Source organism: Thalassophryne amazonica, chromosome 21 (genome assembly GCF_902500255.1).
Source record: "Thalassophryne amazonica chromosome 21, fThaAma1.1, whole genome shotgun sequence".
Taxonomy (NCBI): domain Eukaryota; kingdom Metazoa; phylum Chordata; class Actinopteri; order Batrachoidiformes; family Batrachoididae; genus Thalassophryne; species Thalassophryne amazonica.
Window position 1 is genome coordinate 4,229,589 of NC_047123.1, and position 26,306 is coordinate 4,255,894.

Genomic DNA, 26,306 nt, shown 5'->3' on the forward strand with positions numbered 1-26,306 from the left:
TTATGATTCCATTGTGAAAAATAATCTAAAATATTTTGGGATAATTTTAAACTTTGTTACAAAATTGAAAATCAAAGACTTTTTAAAATGCATTTTAATGACCCCATTGGACACCTGCAGTTCCTCCCTGGCCCAACGGGGGGGCACGTCCCACACATTTTGAACCACTGGTCTAGAGGATTCCTGCTTGAATCTCCATCAGACTGTAAAAATTACAAATAGGGTCCTGAACCCCCAAATCAGCTTTGGTATTTATCTTCTTATAATTCCTGGTCATCTGTGTGTCTGTCACTCAGAGTTTTACGGATGACCTTTCAGCGGTCGCTGGGCCAACTGGCTCTAAACTTGGCACTTCGGGTTTGGCTGGGGGTGGAGCAGAGCATACATCATTATCATCATGATCAGGCTACAACCCTAAAAGTTATTGGGGTCCAAACATTAAACAAACATACTTTTTCCCCTATGGCACCCGGCTCAACCAAATTTGGTACATGGGTTTGGCTGGGCGTTGCCAGGTACATGCCCGAATTAGGTCCTGTTCAGGCCAGAACCCTGAAAGCTATTGGGGTCAGAAAAATTCACCTCCTCCCAAAAGGAAAACTTTGCAACCTCCATCCATTCTATACTTTCTATGTTTATCCATAGTATCATGAGTTTCAGTCTCTGCCAATTGTGCTAAATATTTCTACATTTTCACAAATCACAGATTTATTTTACAAGAAATTGTTCAGTCGTCACCAGTAAGGTTTTTTTTTTAGAACACTGAATAAACCTAAACACTGGTTTCTCAGACTAAAACTCCCCTGTTTATGCTTAATGTTACATTCTTTAAAAACTTTCAGCATGAAGGTGTTCAAACAAACTCATGTCCATAAAGTCAGACTTTGATTTTGAGCCACCAGTTTGATCACAAACAGCAACAGTTTCACTGAGATAAGTTAAAAACTGTTACAAAGAGACCTCTCAGGAGAAAACCAGTGACATCAGAGATCAAACAAATCACAGAAGACATTAAATGTTTCTGATAAAGGACAGAATATTTCCCTGCACAGTAATCGTCTTCACATATGTTCACTTCCTTCCTGGTCAGACATTTATTAACTACTTTAACTTGATACTTTACTGTGAACACACACAAACACACACACAGTTTAAAGTATCTTAGCTTTAAATTCTACACGACAACCCTTTCATATCCTCTAAATTTGTGGAACTTTAAAACAAAACTCAAACTGGAATGCTTAACAACAGAAATTTAATTTGAGAAAAATGTGTTCTAATTACAGTATGTGCCAAATCCCAGTGTGGATTGGACTGTATCCGCTGTGGCGACCCCGAACAAAACGGGACCAACCGAATTGTAAGAAGATATTTCAGTTTATGACTTTTGGTCGCACATATTTTCACATAGGTGCACAGCTTAGACCTGTTTTAAATATATTAAAGCCTTTGTTTATTTGATCAAATTTTGGAGGAGGAACTTCACCTTTTTATTATGCAATGATTAGCAGGTACATCAAATTTTTTAAGGCATTTTATTTATTTATTTTAAACTGTTATTAAGTCTTTGGTGCAACACACCAAATTGTGGAATTTTTGTAATTAGCTATGTCTTCTAGTATTAACTTTAAAAAACTGGAAAAGATACATGAACAATTACAACTTTTTGTTGTTGTTGTTAACTGGACCACAATGGAAATCAGTGTTTTCACTGTACAGTCAGGTTCCATTTTGGGGATATTTGGAAAAATATACATTTTTAGAAAGCTCATGAACTGAAGAATTTAAAAAAGAAGGAAAGAAAGAAAGAAAGATGAAAAAAGTTCTCTTTTTTCTTTCAAAGGTTGTTACAGCAGCCATCTTGGATTTTCAAAATTGGGGATCTTCAGAAATAGTTAGGTTGATTGTACTTATTGAAAACTTTTTTTTTGTGGAGATTTTGTGAATAATACTTTTGCAGAAAGCTGATGATATGGGGGCAGGGGGGCAAAAAAATGCTCCCATTTGTTCTAAGGTTATGGTGGCCCTTTTGGATTTCTGATCAAATGGAAACCTTAAAAAACTAACTTAACTTTCTGGACTTCTGGTTAACCTTGTATCAGAACTGAATTGATGAAATAAGTGTTTTGAGGGCAAGAATCCAGTGATCAGGGTTCTAGCCACAGTGGGCAGTGCCAGGCAGCCCCTCCTGGTACCGCAAATGTCCGCCCGGCTCTCGGGGTCATGTGCCGCGAGCACGGAATTTCTGAAAAATGAACTGAAAAGTTGCTGAAAATGTACCAATTCGATTGTATTTCAAGCTTATAGCATCATAGTTTTGTAATTTTAAACCAATAAGAAATATATTTCTCATTTTCTTTGTATCAAGTCGCAAACAGCAGAGATCAGAGAGTCAGCGCGTTCTGTGGCCACAGAGCTGTGAACGGCAACAGCTAGAAACAGCATTTCTGCTCCGCTCTGAGCTGACAAAAAACAAAATTAACCCCACCATGAAAGTCCTCCCGAGGTCCTTCTGGATCCGTATCTGAAGATACATTCAGAAATGTAGTTTATTTTACAGTTGAAAGGCTTCATGAATCCAAAAAGCTCTGAGTTTGAAAACAGCAGATGCGAGAGAGCGGCGGAGGAGGAGGAGGAGTGGCACAGTGTCAGTGAGGAAAGTTTAAAACTGACTCAAAGTTTTTCATTTAAAACACCAGGTTTGACAATTAGGTATTATATGGTTTAAAAAGAAAAAGTAATGCAATCCCACTCAAATTATTAAGAAAACAACAACTTGTCAGGATGACAGAACGGCCTGCTTCACTGGACTAAAAGCTACTGTGTGTCATTTTTGAAGATGAGTAAATTCTATGTCCATTAAATATTAATGTGTTTTTAACATTTTCAATGTTATTTAATTTATTAACTTAGACTTTGACAGAAACATGCAAAAAAGAACTTTGATCTTACAAATACTACAACATAAATATAATTTTTTTGTTTATTAGTCTTGCATTCAATGCGTCTAAAACCACCCAATATTAATTAAAATAAGGCTTGCCAAGAATGTTTTAGTGGAATAAAACCCTATAGCTTCAGGGGACTGTGATCACATAATGTACCCGGCACTAAAATGGTCTTAGCTAGAACCCTGCCAGTGATAGTAATTACAAATTACTGATAGTGTGGAACCTGATCCATGTAGGAGTCTTTTCCTTACTAATCAGACTAATCAGGTATTTAGCTGTCTATTATTAAGAAAAATGTACTCAGTCCTTCTTGGAATTTGTAATAAAGGTTATGAAACCTAGAATGGTGCTGCTATTTAACTGTGTATCACCAGAACGAAGTCAAGAAAGTGAAAACTTCAGTTTCCGAAGGTCACAATTTTGGAAATCCAAGATGTCCCATAACCCCTGAAAAAGAAACATTTTGTTGTTATTATTCCTTACTTCATAAGCTTTCTAAAAATGTATCATTTAGCAAATCTAAAAATAAATAAATAAAATTTCACAAGGAACCTGACTTATTTTTATTCATGTATTTCTTAAAGTAGAGTGCCCTCCAAAAGTATTGGAACACTTGCTATTTCAGCCAATTCATTTATGCCATATCAAATACATTTCTAAAATATCCTCTAAACTCAAACTGAAAGTAAGACGCTACAACTTGATATAAATTAATTAAAAATATTAAAAAAAATAGATGATGGGTTGCATAAGTAATGGGCTCCTTTGGTATAATACCTGTAAATAATCCATTTTATTGCCAGTTTTCTTCAGAGAAGTCCAGGGATGGATACATGAACATTTCCAAGTCACTGAATATGTCTTGGATTTCATTTACATCAGTTATGAAGAAATACAAACAGTATGACACTCTATGGTAAATCTGATAATTCTCAAAACTGAGTGTGCAAGAAAGAGAAGGGGAAAGCCACCAAGACACCCAGAAGAAGTCATAGGCATCTCTGGCTGTGATTGGAGAAATTGTGCACAGTGCATGTTTTGAATTTTGTATCCCCAGTTACACAGCTTCATGATGAAGTGGTACAGAGGACGATTTTCTTTAGACCTGAAAGTTCACCTACAATTTTCCAGAAGGTACAGCCGAGATGCAAGGCTAGATTTAATGTTTTGGTGAAAGAAAACCCTTAGATTTTATATATGAAGACTTGAGGCTGTCAAGGGTGTACTCCATTTTGCAATAAAGCTGTAACACAGCAAATTATAGAAAAAGTGAAGCACTGTGAAAACTGTCTGGATGAACAGTATGTGGCCAATGTGACTCTCACCAAATTAAACTATGACCCAACAGAATGGCACCCGGTCACATCAAATCTCACAAGATCCTCAAGATCTGTGGTATCCAAGACACCACAGAATCACCCTTAGTCCTGGAGGACAACCACCCAGGCACACAACCGGCCCATCCCCACCTTTTCAATGTAATCATCCATCTGCTGCAGCCAGGTGAGGTGTGGGCGTGGCCTTAGTCTTCTCCAGCCACTGGGATCCTCAACCCCAAGGAACCTATGAGCCGGATCATGACCGGAGAAATGGACCGCATAGACAAAAAGTCATAGCCAATGTTCCCTCCTTTGTCTGACTAGCCAAGAAACCACTTATTTGACACAAAGTCATTCCAGCAGGACCCAAAGACCTGAGGACGCTGGTTAGAGTCCACGTCTGACCGGAAGAACCAGGAACCTAAAGACTTGGACCTTTGTTCTCCTGCAAAGATACAGGCACCATCAAACACCTCTGTGCACTGAGCCTGGACCTTAGTCTAGCACAGGGATGGGCAACGAGGGCCGAGACAATGCAGATTTCCTTGCAACCAATCACCTCAGCAGGTGGACTGCTGATGAGCTTCTCCCTTGAACAAACACCTGAACATTAATGAAATCACCTCCTGAGGTGATTGGTAGCAAGGAAAACCTGCAGTGCTTCGGCCCTTCATAGCACATGATTGCCCACGCCTGGTCTACCACATAAATTACACCCTAAACCAGACCCTGGTTTTAATCCTAAACCTGAGCCCACCACACACACACACACTTCCAGAAAGGTAATCATATTGCAGAGTAATTAAAAAAGTCACCCTGGGGTGATGATTTTTTTTCCTGTTTTGTGTTTGTGGAGGACAGCAGCTCCAACTTCAGTTTACAAAACAAACCTGAACGTGATAGAAGGTGACGTCACAACACACCGACTGTCACCAGGTAAAAGCTGCTGCGGCTTAAAGACAAACACAAAGACTAACAGTCGAGTTGTTTAAATTCTGACTCACGGTTCCGATTCGATGCTCTCCACGGGGGCCACGTAGTTGGCGGGGATGTAGCCCCGTTTGGGGGCCGAGACCCCGGTCAGGGCCTTGGCGAACCACCACTCACCCGCCACTTTGTCCAGAACATCCAGAGAGTCTCCGGCGTGGAAGCTCAGGTCCTCCCCGGTCCGGGCCGAGTAGTCGTACAGGGCCACGTAACAGTTCGTGGGCTTGGGGACCGGCGGCGGGGCGGGCCTGGTCCGGGTGCTGACATCACCGGGGTTCGGAATCACCGTGACGGGTTTGTCCTTCTTCTTGTCGTCCGCCTCATCTCCAGGCTGGCTGGGTTTCCTGAAGCAGGATAAAAACCTCTCCCAGCACGAGGAGAACCTTTTCCCGATGTCCCAACTGTCAGTCATCGCGTGTCCAAGTCAAGAGCCGGAGCTGGAAATCTACAGTCCACATGGAAAAGAGCCGGATCGGTCCCGAGACGGGACGTCAAACTTCACCCCGAGTCCAAGACAAACAAACAAAAAAAGATCCTTTAACTTATTTCAAATAAAATAACAAATATATCCTTTGAGTGCGGCTTCGGTTCCAGCTTTCCTGGTCCGGATGAGACCGGTTCTCGCTTTGCTTTAGTTTATCAGTCAGAAAATCACCTGTCTGCACCTGCTCAAGAATGGGGCGTGGCTCAGGAGAACGACGGAGCACGCCCCCTGGCGGCTGGATCAGACAACAGCAACTTCCAAATAAAAATCGTTTAAACAAATAAATAAATAAATCTGCAGAATATATTAAAAATCTATAAATAACATTACTTGTTTAATCCTTCTGTTAAAAAAGTTATCACTCTCACATTCACCCATCTTCAACTGCATATCTTAGATTATTATTTTTATTATTATTATTATTGCTGTTATTTCAAAAAAGAATAATTTGTCAATAATATAACTAGCGTGTTAATGAGTGTTTGTTGTTTCTTTTTGTGTTACCTTTTATAATTGTAATTTATTTTAATGTATGTCTATCGAAGACAATTTTAAGAAAGCTCTCAAAGCTCATCTTAGGAATTTTATGCTTCAGGAGCTATATATATATATATATATATATATATATATATATATATATATATATATATACAATTTATTATTTCGCAAAATAAATCAAATAAAAAACCTTAATACATATATACAGAGCAACCAGAAAGTATTCACAGCACTTCACTTGTTGAAAAGTTTTTTATGTTACAGCCTTCTACAAAAACTGAGTAAATTTTTTCCTTCAAAATTCTAATCACAACACCCCATAATAACAACATGAATTTTTTTTTTTACATTTTTGCAAAGTTATTAAAAATTTAAAAAAAATGAGAAAAAATATTGACATAAGTATTCACAGCCTTTGCTCAATGCTTTGATGCACGTTTGGCAGCAATTACATCCTCAAGTCTTCTTGAATATGATGCCACAAGCTTGGTGCACCTATCTTTAGGCAGTTTGGTCCATTCCTCTTTGCAGCACCTCTCAAGCTCCATCAGGTTGGATGGGGAGTGTTGGTGCACAGACATTTTCAGATCTCTTCAGAGATGTTCAGTCAGAGTCAGAATAGCTTTTATTCACCAAGTATCCACAGAATACAAGGAACATGACTTTGGTTTGATCTCTGTACACCATGTATCAATATACACTAAACAGTGAATAATTCACAGTAATAAAATGTATAAATGAAATGTGCAAGTAAAATAAAATGTGCATTAAAAAAATTGTGAAACAGACAAACAGATTGAAGTTGTACATGAGGTATATGAATGAGTGAATTTTTTGGTAGGTTAAGTTGTTCATCATTGTGATGGCCTGTGGAAAGAAACTGTTCCTGTGTCTGGTTGTTCTGACGTACAGAGCTCTGTAACGTCAACCAGAGGAGAGGAGTTCAAACAAGGTGTGTCCAGGGTGGGAGGGATCTGCAGAGATGTTACCAGCTGGCTTCCTGGTCCTGGACCAGTATAAGTCCTGGATGGAGGGCAGGCTGGCTCCGTTGATTTTTTTTTCTGCAGACCTGACAGTTCATTGACGTCTGTGCCTCTCATGTTTGGAGGCAGAGGGAAATGAAACAGATGGAGATGCACAGGACAGACTGTTTGATGGATGTGTAGAAGATGATGAGCAGTTCCTGGGGCAGGTTGAACTTCATGAGCTGTCTGAGGAAGTACATCTTCTGCTGAGCCTTTTTCCTGATGGAGTCTATGTGGGAGGTCCACTTCAGATCTTGGGAGATGCTGGATCCTAGGAAACCGGAAAGTGTCCACAGTCGACATTGTTGTTGAGGATGGGGGGTGGGGGGTGGAGTGATGATGGATTCCTCCTGAAATCTACTGTCATGTCCACAGTCTTGAGTGGGTTCAGCTCCAGGTTGCTCTGACCACACCAGAGGACCAACTGTTCCTGTTGGGAAAGTGTCGTGACACGGACCCACAACAGGGGCGTTAATGAAGGGACAATGGAATAGCCAAAAAGTAACAATTTAATGTTGTGAAGGTGCACAACGTAGTACAGACAAAAACTAATATGCGTTATATCAATCTGACACAAGGTGACGTGTGGCAGGCTCGAAGATAAGAGACATCCGGTGCGAGAAGAGCCGGATCCCACACAGCTTCCACCACCAACGGATCTGAAGAACACCGGAGCCGCCAAGCCCTGTGCCCCAGGTGGCCACTGTCTTCAGCAGTCAGACCCGGTACTGCTGGCAGAAAACAGAAACAGTTCTGGATGAGTGTGAGTTCGCACACTCAGTAATCCCACAGTCTGTGTTCTTTAAGGAGGGAGCACCTCCAATCACACACTCGTGCAGCTCCTGTTTAACCACTTATCTGGTTTGGGGTGTGAGGCGAAGCCGTCGCAGTCCACACCAAACGCCAATCCCACAGATAAGGACACACCACAGGAAAATGGCTGCAAAGAAGTTCAGATTATTACTTAATGTAAGTCAGCAGAGAAGTTACCTGTATGGTAGAAGATTTCTCGGCGAGGAGGTGGAGTTGCAGTCCGGCCTTTGTAGTGGTGGTGATGGGTGACAGCTGGTGTTGATAGGTGACAGCTGTCACCTCCAGCGGCTCCGACGCCCTCTCGTGCTTGGAGCCCGCACTCCAAGCAGGGCGCCATCTGGTGGTGGTGGGCCAGCAGTACCTCCTCTTCAGCGGCCCACACAACAGTACCGCCTCCTGTCTGTATGCAGCCTCATCACCATCCTGGATGAGTCCAAAGATGGTGGTGTCATCTGCAAACTTCAGGAGTTTAACAGAGAGGTTCCCTGAGGTGCAGTTGTTTGTGTAGAGGGAGAAGAACACTGAGGAGAGCACACACCCCTGAGGGATGCCGGTGCTGATTGTCCATGTGCTGGATGTGATGCTCTGTAGCTTCACCTGACCTGTCCATCAGGAAGTTGGAGATCCACTGACAGGTGGGAACTGGCACAAAGAGGTTGGAGAGTTTTTTGTGGAAAATGATGGGGATGATGGTGTTGAACACTGAGCTGAAGTCCACGAACAGGATCCTCACGTAAGTCTCTGCCGAGTCCAGGTACTGCGGGATGTAATGCAGACCCGTGTTGACTGCATCCTCAACTGACCTGTTTGCCCAGTAGGCAAACTGCAGGGGATCCAACAGGGGTCCTGTGATGTCCTTCAGGTGGCTCAAGACCAGCCATTCAAAAGAGTTCATGACTACAGATGTCAGGGCGACAGGCCTTTTGTCATTTAGTCCTATTATGGAGGTATTCTTTGGGACTGGGATAATAATGGAGCGTTTGAAGCAGGAGGGGACCTTGCACAGCTCCAGAGATCTGTTGAAGATCCAGTGAAGATGGGTGCCAGCTGATCAGCACATGCTCTCAGACATGAGGGAGAGACACCATCAGGTCCTGGAGCCTTTTTGATCTTTTGTTTGTGAAAGTGCTGGCATATTTCCTTTTCACAGATCGTTAGTGTGGATAGTGCTGCAGAGGGGAGGGGCACAGAGGTATCTAGGGGGGCAAGAAGTCTATTGTCATTGGGGTGGGTGATGGGTGTGAGAGGGCTCACCACAGGGTGAGGGATCAAATCAAATCAAATCAATTTTATTTATATAGCGCCAAATCACAACAAACAGTTGCCCCAAGGCGCTTTATATTGTAAGGCAAAGCCATACAATAATTACGTAAAAACAACAACGGTCAAAACGACCCCCTGTGAGCAAGCACTTGGCTACAGTGGGAAGGAAAAACTCCCTTTTAACAGGAAGAAACCTCCAGCAGAACCAGGCTCAGGGAGGGGCAGTCTTCTGCTGGGACTGGTTGGGGCTGAGGGAGAGAATCAGGAAAAAGACATGCTGTGGATGTTATATGGCTGGGGGGGCCTGGCTGCCGGTTTGTTTCTGTTTTTTGGTTTTCCTCCCAGGTGGCTTGCGTTTGGGACTGAGTGGCTGTGTTGCTGAGGCTGTCAGGACCTCACCCTGATCACCTGCGACTCGTCAGGACTCACAGCTGTGGTGCATCTGGATGGATTGGAACATGTTGGCATTTAAGACTGGAGTGCACAGTGTGTATTTGCCAGAGACTCGACCTTGTGACCAGATGGGTGAGATCGTCGTCTCGGGAGCCATCTCATCAGCAGCGGATGCTGAGAACGTCCAGGTTTGATGCACAGTCTGTGAAAGAGGAGGGGGTGAGGTCTCACGCTCGTCAGCACACTTCCTGAGGTACGTTAGATTTTGTGACTAACAGTTATACAGTCAGTAAATGTGGTGTCCCTCACACCTTATTGTATTGAGCTGTTTGTTAGTCATGTATCAGCTTCCACTGCAGTGGAGTTTTGTGAACGGGATGTTCCATGCCTGCAGGTTGGGAAGCTGATCAGTAATCAAGCCAGGAAGTGTTTGCTGTTTGTACACCTTTAAGTGTTCTGTGTGTAGAGTGTGGACTCACATAATGGTTCCTTCTTTCACAGACTTGGTTGTTGCGGCCACCTGGGGGGTGTCGGCGGGGTCCTTGGGTCCGAAACAGCTTCTGGCTCCGGACCGTTAGCGCTGCTGGGAGCGCACCACGCCAGGCCGCACCTTTTGTTATTATCACTGTTATGTATTAAATTCAGTTAGCCTTTGTACTGTGCTCTGCTTATTTTATACTGGGTCCTTCAAACGCTGGTCGGTTCTCCGAGCTGCGTCCGACACATAACAGTGGAGGGGAGCAGAGATCAATCACTAATGATTAAATGCAGAGTGGTGCATACAGAGCAAAAAGAGAAAGAAACACTCAGTGCATCATGGGAACCCCCCAGCAGTCTAAGTCTATAGCAACATAACTAAGGGATGGTTCAGGGTCACCTGATCCAGCCCTAACTATAAGCTTTACCAAAAAGGAAAGTTTTAAGCCTAATCTTAAAAGTAGAGAGGGTGTCTGTCTCCCTGATCTGAATTGGGAGCTGGTTCCACAGGAGAGGAGCCTGAAAGCTGAAGGCTCTGCCTCCCATTCTACTCTTACAAACCCTAGGAACTACAAGTAAGCCTGCAGTCTGAGAGCAAAGCGCTCTATTGGGGTGATATGGTACAATGAGGTCCCTAAGATAAGAAGGGACCTGATTATTCAAAACCTTATAAGTAAGAAGAAGAATTTTAAATTCTATTCTAGAATTAACAGGAAGCCAATGAAGAGAAGCCAATATGGGTGAGATATGCTCTCTCCTTCTAGTCCCCGTCAGTACTCTAGCTGCAGCATTTTGAATTAACTGAAGGCTTTTTAGGGAACTTTTAGGACAATCTGATAATAATGAATTACAATAGTCCAGCCTAGAGGAAATAAATGCATGAATTAGTTTTTCAGCATCACTCTGAGACAAGACCTTTCTAATTTTAGAGATATTGCGCAAATGCAAAAAAGCAGTCCTACATATTTGTTTAATATGCGCTTTGAATGACATATCCTGATCAAAAATGAACAGGTCAAATTGTACAAATTGTAATCTATTAGATAAATATGATTCAAACCACCGCAGCGCAGTGCCTTTAATACCTATGGCATGCTCTAATCTCTGTAATAAAATTTTATGGTCAACAGTATCAAAAGCAGCACTGAGGTCTAACAGAACAAGCACAGAGATGAGTCCACTGTCTGAGGCCATAAGAAAATCATTTGTAACCTTCACTAATGCTGTTTCTGTACTATGATGAATTCTAAAACCTGACTGAAACTCTTCAAATAGACCATTCCTCTGCAGATGATCAGTTAGCTGTTTTACAACTACCCTTTCAAGAATTTTTGAGAGAAAAGGAAGGTTGGAGATTGGCCTATAATTAGCTAAGATAGCTGGGTCAAGTGATGGCTTTTTAAGTAATGGTTTAATTACTGCCACCTTAAAAGCCTGTGGTACATAGCCAACTAACAAAGATAGATTGATCATATTTAAGATCGAAGCATTAAATAATGGTAGGGCTTCCTTGAGCAGCCTGGTAGGAATGGGGTCTAATAGACATGTTGATGGTTTGGAGGAAGTAACTAATGAAAATAACTCAGACAGAACAATCGGAGAGAAAGAGTCTAACCAAATAGCAGCATCACTGAAAGCAGCCAAAGATAACAATACGTCTTTGGGATGGTTATGAGTAATTTTTTCTCTAATAGTTAAAATTTTATTAGCAAAGAAAGTCATGAAGTCATTACTAGTTAAAGTTAAAGGAATACTCGGCTCAATAGAGCTCTGACTCTTTGTCAGCCTGGCTACAGTGCTGAAAAGAAACCTGGGGTTGTTCTTATTTTCTTCAATTAGTGATGAGTAGTAAGATGTCCTAGCTTTACGGAGGGCTTTTTTATAGAGCCCTGCCGAATCAACTAGCCCTGAAAATGGATGGCGCTGGAGCGTCGGGCCCATACCCAGCCGTCGCGGGCGACAGGGGCCGCGAGGGCTACGCCGCGACGAGTAGGAGGGTCGCAGCGGTGTGCACGGAAGCCCAGGGCGCGGGCCTGGGTGGAGCCGCCGCGGGTGCAGATCTTGGTGGTAGTAGCAAATAGTCAAACGAGAACTTTGAAGGCCGAAGTGGAGAAGGGTTCCATGTGAACAGCAGTTGAACATGGGTCAGTCGGTCCTAAGAGATGGGCGAACGCCGTTCGGAAGGGATGGTCTCCTGTAGTTGGTGGCAGTTCAGATCTGGGCTCTGGCTGTGCCACTCAAGGGATGGTGCCTGGTTTCCTCCAAACATGATGTCTGGCATTCACACCAAAGAGTTCGATCTTTGTCTCATCAGACCAGAGAATTTTGTTTCTCCTGGTGTGAGAGTCCTTCAGGTGCCTTTTGTCAAACTCCAGGTGGGCTGCCATGTGCCTTTTACTAAGGAGTGGCTTCCGTCTGGCCACTCTACCATACAGGCCTGACTGGTGGATTGCTGCAGAGATGGTTGTCCTTCTGGAAGGTTCTCCTCTCTCCAAGAGGAATGCTGGAGCGCTGTCAGAATGACCATCAGGTTCTTGGTCACCTCCCTGACTAAGGCCCTTCTCCCTCAATCACTCAGTTTAGACAGGTGGCCAGCTCTAGGAAGAGTCCTGGTGGATCTGAACTTCTTCCATTTACAGATGATGGAGGCCACTGTGCTCATTTCAACCTTGAAAGCAGCAGAAATGTATCTGTTCCCTTCCCCAGATTTGTGCCTCCAGACAATCCTGTCTCGGAGGTCTACAGACAATTCCTTTGACTTCATGCTTGGTTTGTGGTCTGACTGTCAACTGTGAGACCTTATATGTAGACAGGTGTGTGTCTTTCCAAATCATGTCCATTCAACTGAATTTACCCCAGGTGGACTCCAGCTAACCTGTAGAAACATTTCAAGGATGATCAGTGGGAACAGGAGGCACTAAATCACAATTTGGGCTTTATGGCAAAGGCTGTGAATACTTATGTATCTGTGATTTCTTAGTCCTTTTGTGTTTAATAAATTTGCAAAAATCTAAAAAAAATGATCACATTGTCATTATGGGGTACTGTGTGTAGAATTTTGAGGGGTTTCTGTGTATGGTCTCAGTTGTCCAGGTGGTTTCCATAGTAGAGAAGCTTGAATCTTCGACTGGACTGGGTTGCTTGACGCGAGGACGTTTTGCTTCAAATCGCAGAAGCTTCCTCTGCTAAAATTCTTGCTCTGGTAGTCTAAACAGAAGCCACAAAACCTGGAGTTTTAAACCTAACCAGACCCCTCCTACCGAGAGGCAGACTGCTATAGGCTAGTGACTAAACAATAGCTCAAATTAGCACCTATTGTGCTCTAGTTAGCACCCTCCTAATGACAGGGCAGCTGTCCCTCCTAATGATGGGACGGACACCTCTCCTGATGGCTCCCTTGACGACTCGCCTGATGACGTGAATGACTCATTACCATGAACAAAAGACTGAAACTGCTTTGACCTGAGTACCCCATTGTAAACAGGGGACAAAGCGTGTCTCAGACCCCCCCACTTTGATTTTGAGTTGAAAAAATGAATTTCATCAATTTTGGAATAAGGCTGTAACATAACAAAATGTTGAAAAAGTGAAGCGCTGTCCAGACACACTGTGCATAGTGAGTCGTTGGTCTATCTATTTTCTTTATTCAGTCGATAATGAATCATACAAGCAAAACGTGTATATGACAACATAAAAATAAAATAGGCTAAAATATGAATGCATAAACAATGTTTATTTCAAATGTGGTCCTTAATAAAACAAATAAATGCAATGTATAAATACAAGTCACAGAGATCTGAAACACTGACAGAATAAAACGAATTAAACCAGAATAGACAAAATGTCCATAAAACAGCTGGTTTAAAAGGTGACACTCTATTATTAGTATTACGGTAGTGTTTGCACCCGGAAGTCGCCTCGCTGCCGCCTTCTTCTGGCCCAGATGAGTTTAACTTCTGGCTCCTTTAGCCGCTAACTTACTGACATTTTTCCGTTCCAGTGAAGCGGGCTCGGTTCGGTTTGGGGACGCGGTTCGTGTCCCGGGTGTGGACTGTCGGTTCGGTTCGGTTCCGTGGCCGGTTTGCCTGAGCTTGGTCACGATGACCGAGTACTTCAGCCTGTCGGACTGTGACGTTGTCGGGTTTGATCTGGACCACACGCTGTGCCGGTACCATCTGAAGGAGACCTCCAGGGTGAGTCTGCCGCGTCCAGCGCCGCTAACGGACCGTCCGTTGGTCAGGCGTCCGTTAGTGTCAGTTGGTGCTGATGCTGCAGTCGCTCTGCGTGACTCAGGCTGCACGTCGCTGATGATGCTCTGACACACGACTCTCCCAGGGCCTCCTCACGGCAACGGGGGTCCAAAAGTATCGGGACATTCATTTTGTCTGCGCGTGACACCCGCAGTGGATTAACATTTAAAACAGCGCGAGACCTTCCGCTCAAGTCCCAATGACCAATCACTGATGTGAACAAAGTTGTGATAGAATATGATCAAGGTGTTGCATGAACAGTCCATCAGCCAGAAGTCAATTTTGACCTAATTATTACCACTTAAAGGACACGTAACAGTCCGGCCTCAGTGTACCATGTGACCTACACCAAAATCTGTATGGTGGCCATCCAGGGTGAATAGCCAGGTGGGGATCAGTGACCGAGCACAGGGGTCAGAATAAAAAATAAAAAAAACAATACGCTCCATTCAAAAGCATACCACATTATTTGTCTAATCATAAAGATTCTAAAAATGTGCAGTTTGGACTATTTATGACTGAATGTTTTGGAATTATGGGGTAACAACAACCAAAATGTAAAAATTTCACTTTGTACTGGGGTTAAAAATTTAAGTTGCTCCAATTTTGATAAAAAAAAAAAAAGAAAAAGAGATGACCTAATAAATAGAATAGTTTTGAGCATTTTTTAAAAATTTATTTACTTTGGTCTCCAGAGTAAAGACAAACAAGGTCAACATCCATTGGATTCTATCACATGTGACATATTTTACCCAGAAACACGATAACTAAGTCTGACAAACTATTCCTTTATAACACCCTGTTAACCAACAATTTGCATCACGTTTTACCAAATTTTGAGCAGCTTTAAATTTGGACCCCTCTATAAACTGAAATTGACCTTTGTCACCACTTTGCTGTTTTCACCCCATAACTCCAGAACATTCAGTCACAGATAGTCCAAACTATACCTTTTTGGAATCTTTATGATCAGACAAATCATGTAGTACTTCAGTATGATTGGAGCATTTTTAAATTTTGATCCCAGTGTAAGTCTTCATAAAGTATTCCTTGTCACCCTGGATGATCACCATACATTTGTGTAGGTCTTGGTATACTGGGACCATATTGTAAGTGTTGTTTAGTCCCCTTAAGTGGTATCAAACCCTGTTTGGCCCACAGACTAAAAGGCTGATTGATGAAGGCTGCTGCACTCAGAATGATATTTCCAGTGTTTAAAATATGTGTAAAAAAAACAAAAAACAAAATCTGACTATAAAGTCAGCATTTGACTAACTAGATTGTCTTAGAAAACATGGGAAAAAAGGCTATAGGTTTTATTTTTATTTTTGTAGGAGAGGGCCGAGTCGCGGTGTGACCGAGAAATCCATCCTTCTTCACCTGAAGATAAATCCGCCCCTAAATCGTTGTTTATTTGTGGGGCAAATAGTGTCCAACAGATTGCGATAGAGTTAACTGTGGCCAAATCTGTTGTTTATTTTCTGAAATAAAGCCCTCACTGATGACCTCTGGAGCAAAAGGTCTGGAATACCACAGAATACAACTACGGTAGATGTCAGTCCAGTTGTCTCCCTGATGAAGAAAACCCTTCTCAACATCTGGTCAGATCAAGAACACCCTACAAGAGATCAGGGTCATGATGTCAGTGTCAAAAACCAAGAGAAGTCTGGACTTGTGGAAACACAGACTTGGAAGCATTTTTCAAGCCCCAACTGCAGAAGGACAGCAGAAGGAGCGTTCTGTCCAAAATGACAAACACAGGCCTTCCACCATGCTTAATTTAATAGATTTAATCAGGTATGACCTTGAGTTTGACCTTTCAAGATAACCTAATGTCAGAGGTCAGGTGACCAAAAGAATGGTGATGTATGACTCAGTCTTTAATAGTAACCATGGACGTATCTTCAGCCAGTTCTACACAACACCCATTCTAAAGCGTCCTCTTTGTTTCAGCTTCTCCCATTAGGGGGCGCCACAGCAGATCACCCATCCTCATCTCAGCCTGTCCTCTGCCATCTTCCTCTGTCTCACCATCCACCTGCACGTCACTCAACATTTTCTTGGACTTCATTTCCATCAGTCATTAAGGAATGCAAACAGTCCATTGGTCCTTAAAAAGTGACTGACTGTGCAAGGAGACTAGTGAGGGAAGCCACCAAGACATCTTTTACACCTCAAAGAGTTAAACGCTTCTGTAGTTGAATGGAGTCATTGTGCAAAGTGCAACTTTTGTTTGTTGCATCACCAGCTTCACGGTGGAGCGACGGAGAGACATGACACCATGTGTCAGCTACAGTTTGCCTGACGGCACATCGGAGACACAAGCCTGGATTTAATTTGTGTTATTGGACAGGAGGTGGAGCTGGAGATGCTGCTATTTTCTTTGGATGCACAGGATTAGGATTGAACATATCAGAGGGACGGCACAGGTAGGACAGATTGGAGACAAAGTCAGAGAAGCTTTGAGATTTTTGGATGTGTGCAGAGGTAAACGGGGAGAAGGATGCTGAGGATGAACCCAGCAGGCAGGAGGAGAAGAGGGAGGACAAAGATGAGGTTTATGGATGTGTTGAAGGAGGACATGCAGATGGAAATGAAGTCCAAGGACTGTGCAGTGACCTCTTAAATGTTTATGTCCATCCCGACTTGTCCAAAGAAAGCTGTCTGTAAAAGTGATGATTTGTATTTAAAATCATCCTTATTGTTAGTTTGTCCAATTACTTATGGGCTCTGAAAATGGACACACTCTCTGTATGCAGAATAACAGATGTAATTTCTAAACGGTGACTGTGATATTTTTCTTAAATTTACTGAAATAAAGCTGAAAGGCATGTAAGCTGCTGGGTTACAGAACCCGACTCGACACTCAGGTCCACGTCCCCACTCGACACTCAGGTCCACGTCATGACTTGATACTGGGTCCACGCCCCCACTCGACACTCAGGTCCACGTCATGACTTGATACTGGGTCCACGCCCCCACTCGACACTCAGGTCCACGTCATGACTTGATACTGGGTCCACGCCCCCACTCGACACTCAGGTCCACGTCCATTCTCAACATACAGGTCCACGTCCCCACTCGACACTGGGTCCACATCCCGACTCGACACTCGGGTCCATGTCCCCACTCGACACTCAGGTCCACGTCTTCACTTGACACTCAGTTCCACGTCCCCACTCAACACTCGGGTCCACGTCCAGTCTCGACACTCAGGTCCACGTCTCCACTCAACACTAGGGTCCACGTCCCGTCTCGACACTCAGGTCCACGTCCCCACTCGACACTCGAGTCCACATCCAGTCTCGACACTCGGGTCCACGTCCCCACTCGACACTCAGGTCCACATCATGACTCGATACTGGGTCCACGCCCCCACTCGACACTCAGGTCCACGTCCAGTCTCGACATACAGGTCCACGTCCCAACTTGACACTCAGGTCCATGTCCCCACTCGACACTCAGGTCCACGTCTTCACTTGACACTCAGGTCCACGTCTCCACTCAACACTCCGGTCCACGTCCAGTCTCGGCACTCAGGTCCACGTCCCCACTCGACACTCAGGTCCACATCATGACTCGATATTGGGTCCACGCCCCCACTCGACACTCAGGTCCACGTCCAGTCTCGACATACAGGTCCACGTCCCAACTTGACACTCAGGTCCATGTCCCCACTCGACACTCAGGTCCACGTCTTCACTTGACACTCAGGTCCACGTCTCCACTCAACACTCCGGTCCACGTCCAGTCTCGGCACTCAGGTCCACGTCCCCACTCGACACTCGGGTCCACGTCCCCACTCGACACTCGGGTCCACGTCCCCACTCGACACTCGGGTCCACATAGGCGTTGAAGCGTGTTGGAGATGTGGAGAATGTAGAATTTTCTCATCTCTTTGATGGGGCGTTGAGCAGCGACACAGCTGCTCGTGTTTTATTGTGTCGTCTCGTGGTACTGGAGGTCTATGTGGGATTTGCAGATCTGACTGCGTGTTTTGTCTCCATCAGTGGGATGGGGGGTGTAGCTCGTGGCACTTGTTGCACCAGACCAGGATCAAGTCTGAAGGACCAGAGATTGGGCCGGGCCGTGCACAAGCACTGCTCACTGTCCTAAAATTAATTGTGCAGGTTGTTCTGGCAACAAAGCCACCAGCACCAACATCACAAAGAATCACCGCTCGGAAAAACAACGTGTCCGTGCAAACGGGCTTCAAGTCCTTATGGAGATTATTACAACCAGCGGCACCAAAAATTTGTTTGTCTGGATTCAGCCACACAAGAATTCACGTTCGTTAAAAGTACTAAATGTGCTCCGTTTCTTCAGTGATTTTTTTCCATTTGATGCCGATGCTCATATGCAAGAAAACATCTTTAAAAAGGTTCTGGAATAAGATTCTGTGGACAGATGAGGCCCAGATTAACTTGTGGCAGAGCGGTTTGAAGAGCAGAGTGGGGCTGCTGGTGGAAGTGGGTCACTGGTGTTTATTGATGATGTGGCTGCTGAATGAATGAATGAATGAAATGATGAATCACAGAGCCTCAGATTTTTATTTTTTCGACTGCTGCTCATTATTTTTATAACAATGGTTTTCAACACACCGGACAGTAATGTTTGTTTATTCTCACCAATTTTCTTCATTTTTGAAGCACCCCTGATTTTAATTTATTATTATATTACTAACTCTTACATTTTTGACCCAGTATATTATTATATTATTATATTACCTACTCTTACATTTTTGACCCAGTATATTATTATCAATCAATCAATCAGTCAATTTTTTTATATAGCGCCAAATCACAACAAACAGTTGCCCCAAGGCGCTTTATATTGTAAGGCAAGGCCATACAATAATTATGTAAAACCCCAACGGTCAAAACGACCCCCTGTGAGCAAGCACTTGGCAACAGTGGGAAGGAAAAACTCCCTTTTAACAGGAAGAAACCTCCAGCAGAACCAGGCTCAGGGAGGGGCAGTCTTCTGCTGGGACTGGTTGGGGCTGAGGGAGAGAACCAGGAAAAAGACATGCTGTGGAGTTATATCACTAACTCTTACATTTTTGACCCAGTATATTATTATATTACTAACTCTTACATCTTTGACCCAGTATATTATTATATTACTAACTCTTACATTTTTGACCTAGTATATTATTAGATTACCTACTCTTACATTTTTGACCAAGTTATTATATTACTAACTGTTACATTTTTGACCCAGTATATTATTACATTATTATATTACTAACTCTTACATTTTTGACCCAGTATATTATTATATTACTAACTCTTACATCTTTGACCCAGTATATTATTATATTACTAACTCTTACATTTTTGACCCAGTATATTATTAGATTACCTACTCTTACATTTTTGACCAAGTTATTATATTACTAACTGTTACATTTTTGACCCAGTATATTATTACATTATTATATTACTAACTCTTACATTTTTGACCCAGTATAATATTACTAACTCTTACTTTTTTGACCCAGGATATTATTATATTGCTACCTCTTACATTTTTGACCCAGTATATTATTATATTACCTACTCTTACATTTTTGACCCAGTATATTATTATATTACCTACTCTTATATTTTTGACCCAGTATATTATTATATTACTAACTCTTACATTTTTGACCCAGTATATATTATATTATTATATTACTAACTCTTACATTTTTGACCCAGTATATTATTATATTACCAACTCTTACATTTTTGACCCAGTATATTATTATATTACCAACTTACATTTTTGACCCAGTATATTATTATATTACTAATGTTTGCATTTTTGACCCAGTATATTATTATATTATTATATTACCTACTCTTACATTTTTGACCCAGTATATTATTATATTATCTACTCTTACATTTTTGACCCAGTATGTTATTATATTACTAACTCTTACATTTTTGACCCAGTATAATATTACTAACTCTTACATTTTTGACCCAGTATATTATTATATTACCTACTCTTACATTTTTGACCCAGTATATTATTATATTACCTACTCTTACATTTTTGACCCAGTATATTATTATATTACCTACTCTTATATTTTGACCCAGTATATTATTATATTACTAACTCTTACATTTTTGACACAGTATATATTATATTATTATATTACTAACTCTTACATTTTGACCCAGTATATATTATATTATTATATTACTAACTCTTACATTTTTGACACAGTATATTATTATATTACCTACTCTTACATTTTTGACCCAGTATATTATTATATTACCTACTCTTATATTTTTGACCCAGGATATTATTATATTACCAACGCTTACATTTTTGACCCAGGATATTATTATATTATCAACTCTTACTTTTTTGACCCAGGATATTATTATATTGCTACCTCTTACATTTTTGACCCAGTATATTATTATATTACCTACTCTTACATTTTTGACCCAGTATATTATTATATTACCTACTCTTATATTTTTGACCCAGTATATTATTATATTACTAACTCTTACATTTTTGACACAGTATATATTATATTATTATATTACTAACTCTTACATTTTTGACCCAGTATATATTATATTATTATATTACTAACTCTTACATTTTTGACCCAGTATATTATTATATTACCTACTCTTACATTTTTGACCCATTATATTATTATATTGCCAACTCTTACATTTTTGACCCATTATATTGTTATATTGCCAACTCTTACATTTTTGACCCAGTATATATTATATTATTATATTACTAACTCTTACATTTTTGACCCAGTATAATATTACTAACTCTTACATTTTAGACCCAGTATATTATTATATTACCTACTCTTACATTTTTGACCAAGTATATTATTATATTACTAACTCTTACATTTTTGACCAAGTATATTATTATATTACCTACTCTTACATTTTTGACCAAGTATATTATTATATTACCTACTCTTACATTTTTGACCAAGTATATTATTATATTACCTACTCTTACATTTTTGACCAAGTATATTATTATATTACTAACGCTTACATTTTTGACCAAGTATATTATTATATTACCTACTCTTACATTTTTGACCAAGTATATTATTATATTACTAACGCTTACATTTTGACCCAGTATATTATTATATTACTAACGCTTACATTTTTGACCCAGTATATTATTATATTACTAACTCTTACATTTTTGACCCAGTATAATATCACTAACTCTTACATTTTGACACAGTATATTATTATATTACTAACTCTTACATTTTTGACCCAGTATATTACTAACTCTTACATTTTTGACCCAGTATATTATTATATTACCTACTTTTACATTTTTGACGCAGTATATTATTTTATTACCTACTCTTACATTTTTGACCCAGGATATTATTATATTACCTACTCTTACATTTTTGACACAGTATATTATTATATTACTAACTCTTACATTTTTGACCCAGTATATTATTATATTACTAACGCTTACATTTTTGACCCTGTATATTATTATATTACCTACTCTTACATTTTTGACCCAGTATATTATTATATTACCTACTCTTATATTTTTGAGCCAGTATATTATTATATTACTAACTCTTACATTTTTGACCCAGTATATATTATATTATTATATTACTAACTCTTACATTTTGACCCAGTATATTATTATATTACCAACTCTTACATTTTTGACCCAGTATATTATTATTACCAACTTACATTTTTGACCCAGTATATTATTATATTACTAATGTTTGCATTTTTGACCCAGTATATTATTATATTACCTACTCTTACATTTTTGACCCAGTATATTATTATATTATCTACTCTTACATTTTTGACCCAGTATATTATTATATTACTAACTCTTACATTTTGACCCAGTATAATATTACTAACTCTTACATTTTTGACCCAGTATATTATTATATTGCTACCTCTTACATTTTTGACCCAGTATATTATTATATTACCTACTCTTACATTTTTGACCCAGTATATTATTATATTACCTACTCTTATATTTTTGACCCAGTATATTATTATATTACTAACTCTTACATTTTGACCCAGTATATATTATATTATTATATTACTAACTCTTACATTTTTGACCCAGTATATTATTATATTACCAACTCTTACATTTTTGACCCAGTATATTATTATATTACCAACTTACATTTTTGACCCAGTATATTATTATATTACTAATGTTTGCATTTTTGACCCAGTATATTATTATATTATTATATTACCTACTCTTACATTTTTGACCCAGTATATTATTATATTATCTACTCTTACATTTTTGACCCAGTATATTATTATATTACTAACTCTTACATTTTTGACCCAGTATAATATTACTAACTCTTACATTTTTGACCCAGTATATTATTATATTACCTACTCTTACATTTTTGACCAAGTTATTATATTACTAACTGTTACATTTTTGACCCAGTATATTATTACATTATTATATTACTAACTCTTACATTTTTGACCCAGTATAATATTACTAACTCTTACATTTTTGACACAGTATATTATTATATTACCTACTCTTACATTTTTGACCCAGTATATTATTATATTACCTACTCTTACATTTTTGACCCAGGATATTATTATATTACCAACGACTTACATTTTTGACCCAGGATATTATTATATTATCAACTCTTACTTTTTTGACCCAGGATATTATTATATTGCTACCTCTTACATTTTGACCCAGTATATTATTATATTACCTACTCTTACATTTTTGACCCAGTATATTATTATATTACCTACTCTTATATTTTTGACCCAGTATATTATTATATTACTAACTCTTACATTTTTGACCCAGTATATATTATATTATTATATTACTACTCTTACATTTTTGACCCAGTATATATTATATTATTATATTACTAACTCTTACATTTTTGACCCAGTATATTATTATATTACCTACTCTTACATTTTTGACCCATTATATTATTATATTGCCAACTCTTACATTTTTGACCCATTATATTGTTATATTGCCAACTCTTACATTTTTGACCCAGTATATATTATATTATTATATTACTAACTCTTACATTTTTGACCCAGTATAATATTACTAACTCTTACATTTTTGACCCAGTATATTATTATATTACCTACTCTTACATTTTTGACCAAGTATATTATTATATTACTAACTCTTACATTTTTGACCAAGTATATTATTATATTACCTACTCTTACATTTTTGACCAAGTATATTATTATATTACCTACTCTTACATTTTTGACCAAGTATATTATTATATTACTAACGCTTACATTTTTGACCAAGTATATTATTATATTACCTACTCTTACATTTTTGACCAAGTATATTATTATATTACTAACGCTTACATTTTTGACCCAGTATATTATTATATTATTATATTACTAACTCTTACATTTTGACCCAGTATATTATTATATTACTAACGCTTACATTTTTGACCCAGTATAATATCACTAACTCTTACATTTTTGACACAGTATATTATTATATTACTAACTCTTACATTTTTGACCCAGTATATTACTAACTCTTACATTTTTGACCCAGTATATTATTATATTACCTACTTTTACATTTTTGACGCAGTATATTATTTTATTACCTACTCTTACATTTTTGACCCAGGATATTATTATATTACCTACTCTTACATTTTTGACACAGTATATTATTATATTACTAACTCTTACATTTTTGACCCAGTATATTATTATATTACTAACGCTTACATTTTTGACCCTGTATATTATTATATTACCTACTCTTACATTTTTGACCCAGTATATTATTATATTACCTACTCTTACATTTTTGACCCAGTATATTATTATATTACTAACTCTTACATTTTTGACGCAGTATATTATTATATTATTATATTACTAACTCTTACATTTTTGACCCAGTATAATATTACTGACTCTTACGTTTTTGACCCAGTATATTATTATATTACCTACTCTTACATTTTTGACCAAGTATATTATTATATTACTAACTGTTACATTTTTGACCCAGTATATTATTATATTACTAACGCTTACATTTTTGACCCAGTATATTATTATATTACCTACTCTTACATTTTGACCCAGTATATTATTATATTACCTACTCTTACATTTTTGACCCAGTATATTATTATATTACTAACTCTTACATTTTTGACGCAGTATATTATTATATTATTATATTACTAACTCTTACATTTTTGACCCAGTATAATATTACTGACTCTTACGTTTTTGACCCAGTATATTATTATATTACCTACTCTTACATTTTTGACCAAGTATATTATTATATTACTAACTGTTACATTTTTGACCCAGTATATTATTATATTACCTACTGTTACATTTTTGACCCAGTATATATTATATTATTATATTACTAACTCTTACATTTTTGACCCAGTATATTATTATATTACTAACTCTTACATTTTTGACCCAGTATATTATTATATTACCAACGCTTACATTTTTGACCCTGTATATTATTATATTACCTACTCTTACATTTTTGACCAAGTATATTATTATATTACTAACGCTTACATTTTTGACCCAGTATATTATTATATTATTATATTACTAACTCTTACATTTTTGACCCAGTATAATATTACTAACTCTTACATTTTTGACACAGTATATTATTATATTACTAACTCTTACATTTTTGACCCAGTATATTATTATATACACTTTTACATTTTTGACCCAGTATATTATTTTATTACCTACTCTTACATTTTTGACCCAGTATATTATTATATTACCTACTCTTACATTTTTGACCAAGTATATTATTATATTACTACGCTTACATTTTTGACCCTGTATATTATTATGTTACCTACTCTTACATTTTTGACCCAGTATATTATTATATTACCTACTCTTACATTTTTGACCCAGTATATTATTATATTACCTACTCTTACATTTTTGACCAAGTATATTATTATATTACCTACTCTTACATTTTTGACCAAGTATATTATTATATTACTAACTCTTACATTTTTGATCCAGTATATTATTATATTATGATATTACCAACTCTTACATTTTTGACCCAGTATATTATTATATTACCAACTCTTACATTTTTGACCCAGGATATTTTAATATTACCAACTCTTACATTTTTGACCCAATATATATTAGATTATTATATTACTAACTCTTACATTTTTGACCCAATATATTATTATATTACTAACGCTTACATTTTTGACCCAGTATATTATTATATTATTATATTACTAACTCTTACATTTTTGACCCAGTATAATATTAGTAACTCTTACATTTTTGACCCAGTATATTATTATATTACCTATTCTTACATTTTAGACCCAGTATATTATTATATTACCTGCTCTTACATTTTTGACCCAGTATATTATTATATTACCTACTCTTACATTTTTGACCCAGTATATTATTATATTACCTACTCTTACATTTTTGACCAAGTATATTATTATATTACCTACTCTTACATTTTGACCCAGTATATTATTATATTACTAACTCTTACATTTTTGACGCAGTATATTATTATATTACTAACTCTTACATTTTTGACCCAGTATAATATTACTGACTCTTACGTTTTTGACCCAGTATATTATTATATTACCTACTCTTACATTTTTGACCAAGTATATTATTATATTACTAACTGTTACATTTTGACCCAGTATATTATTATATTACTAACTCTTACATTTTTGACCCAGTATATTATTA

At 38.6% G+C, this 26,306-nt stretch overlaps 2 protein-coding genes across 2 annotated transcripts in view; one reads left to right on the top strand and one right to left on the bottom strand.

The window, feature by feature from the left end:
- frk (fyn-related Src family tyrosine kinase) overlaps window positions 1-5,906 on the bottom strand; it is a 29,838-nt gene extending 23,932 nt beyond the window's left edge. The window contains exon 1 of the mRNA XM_034162094.1: window positions 5,275-5,906. Within this exon, the coding sequence (XP_034017985.1) occupies window positions 5,275-5,669 (395 nt within the window). The 5' untranslated portion in view covers window positions 5,670-5,906. The remainder of the gene's footprint in view (window positions 1-5,274) is intronic.
- An 8,313-nt stretch (window positions 5,907-14,219) lies between these two features.
- nt5dc1 (5'-nucleotidase domain containing 1) overlaps window positions 14,220-26,306 on the top strand; it is a 100,804-nt gene continuing 88,717 nt past the window's right edge. The window contains exon 1 of the mRNA XM_034162147.1: window positions 14,220-14,403. Within this exon, the coding sequence (XP_034018038.1) occupies window positions 14,311-14,403 (93 nt within the window). The 5' untranslated portion in view covers window positions 14,220-14,310. The remainder of the gene's footprint in view (window positions 14,404-26,306) is intronic.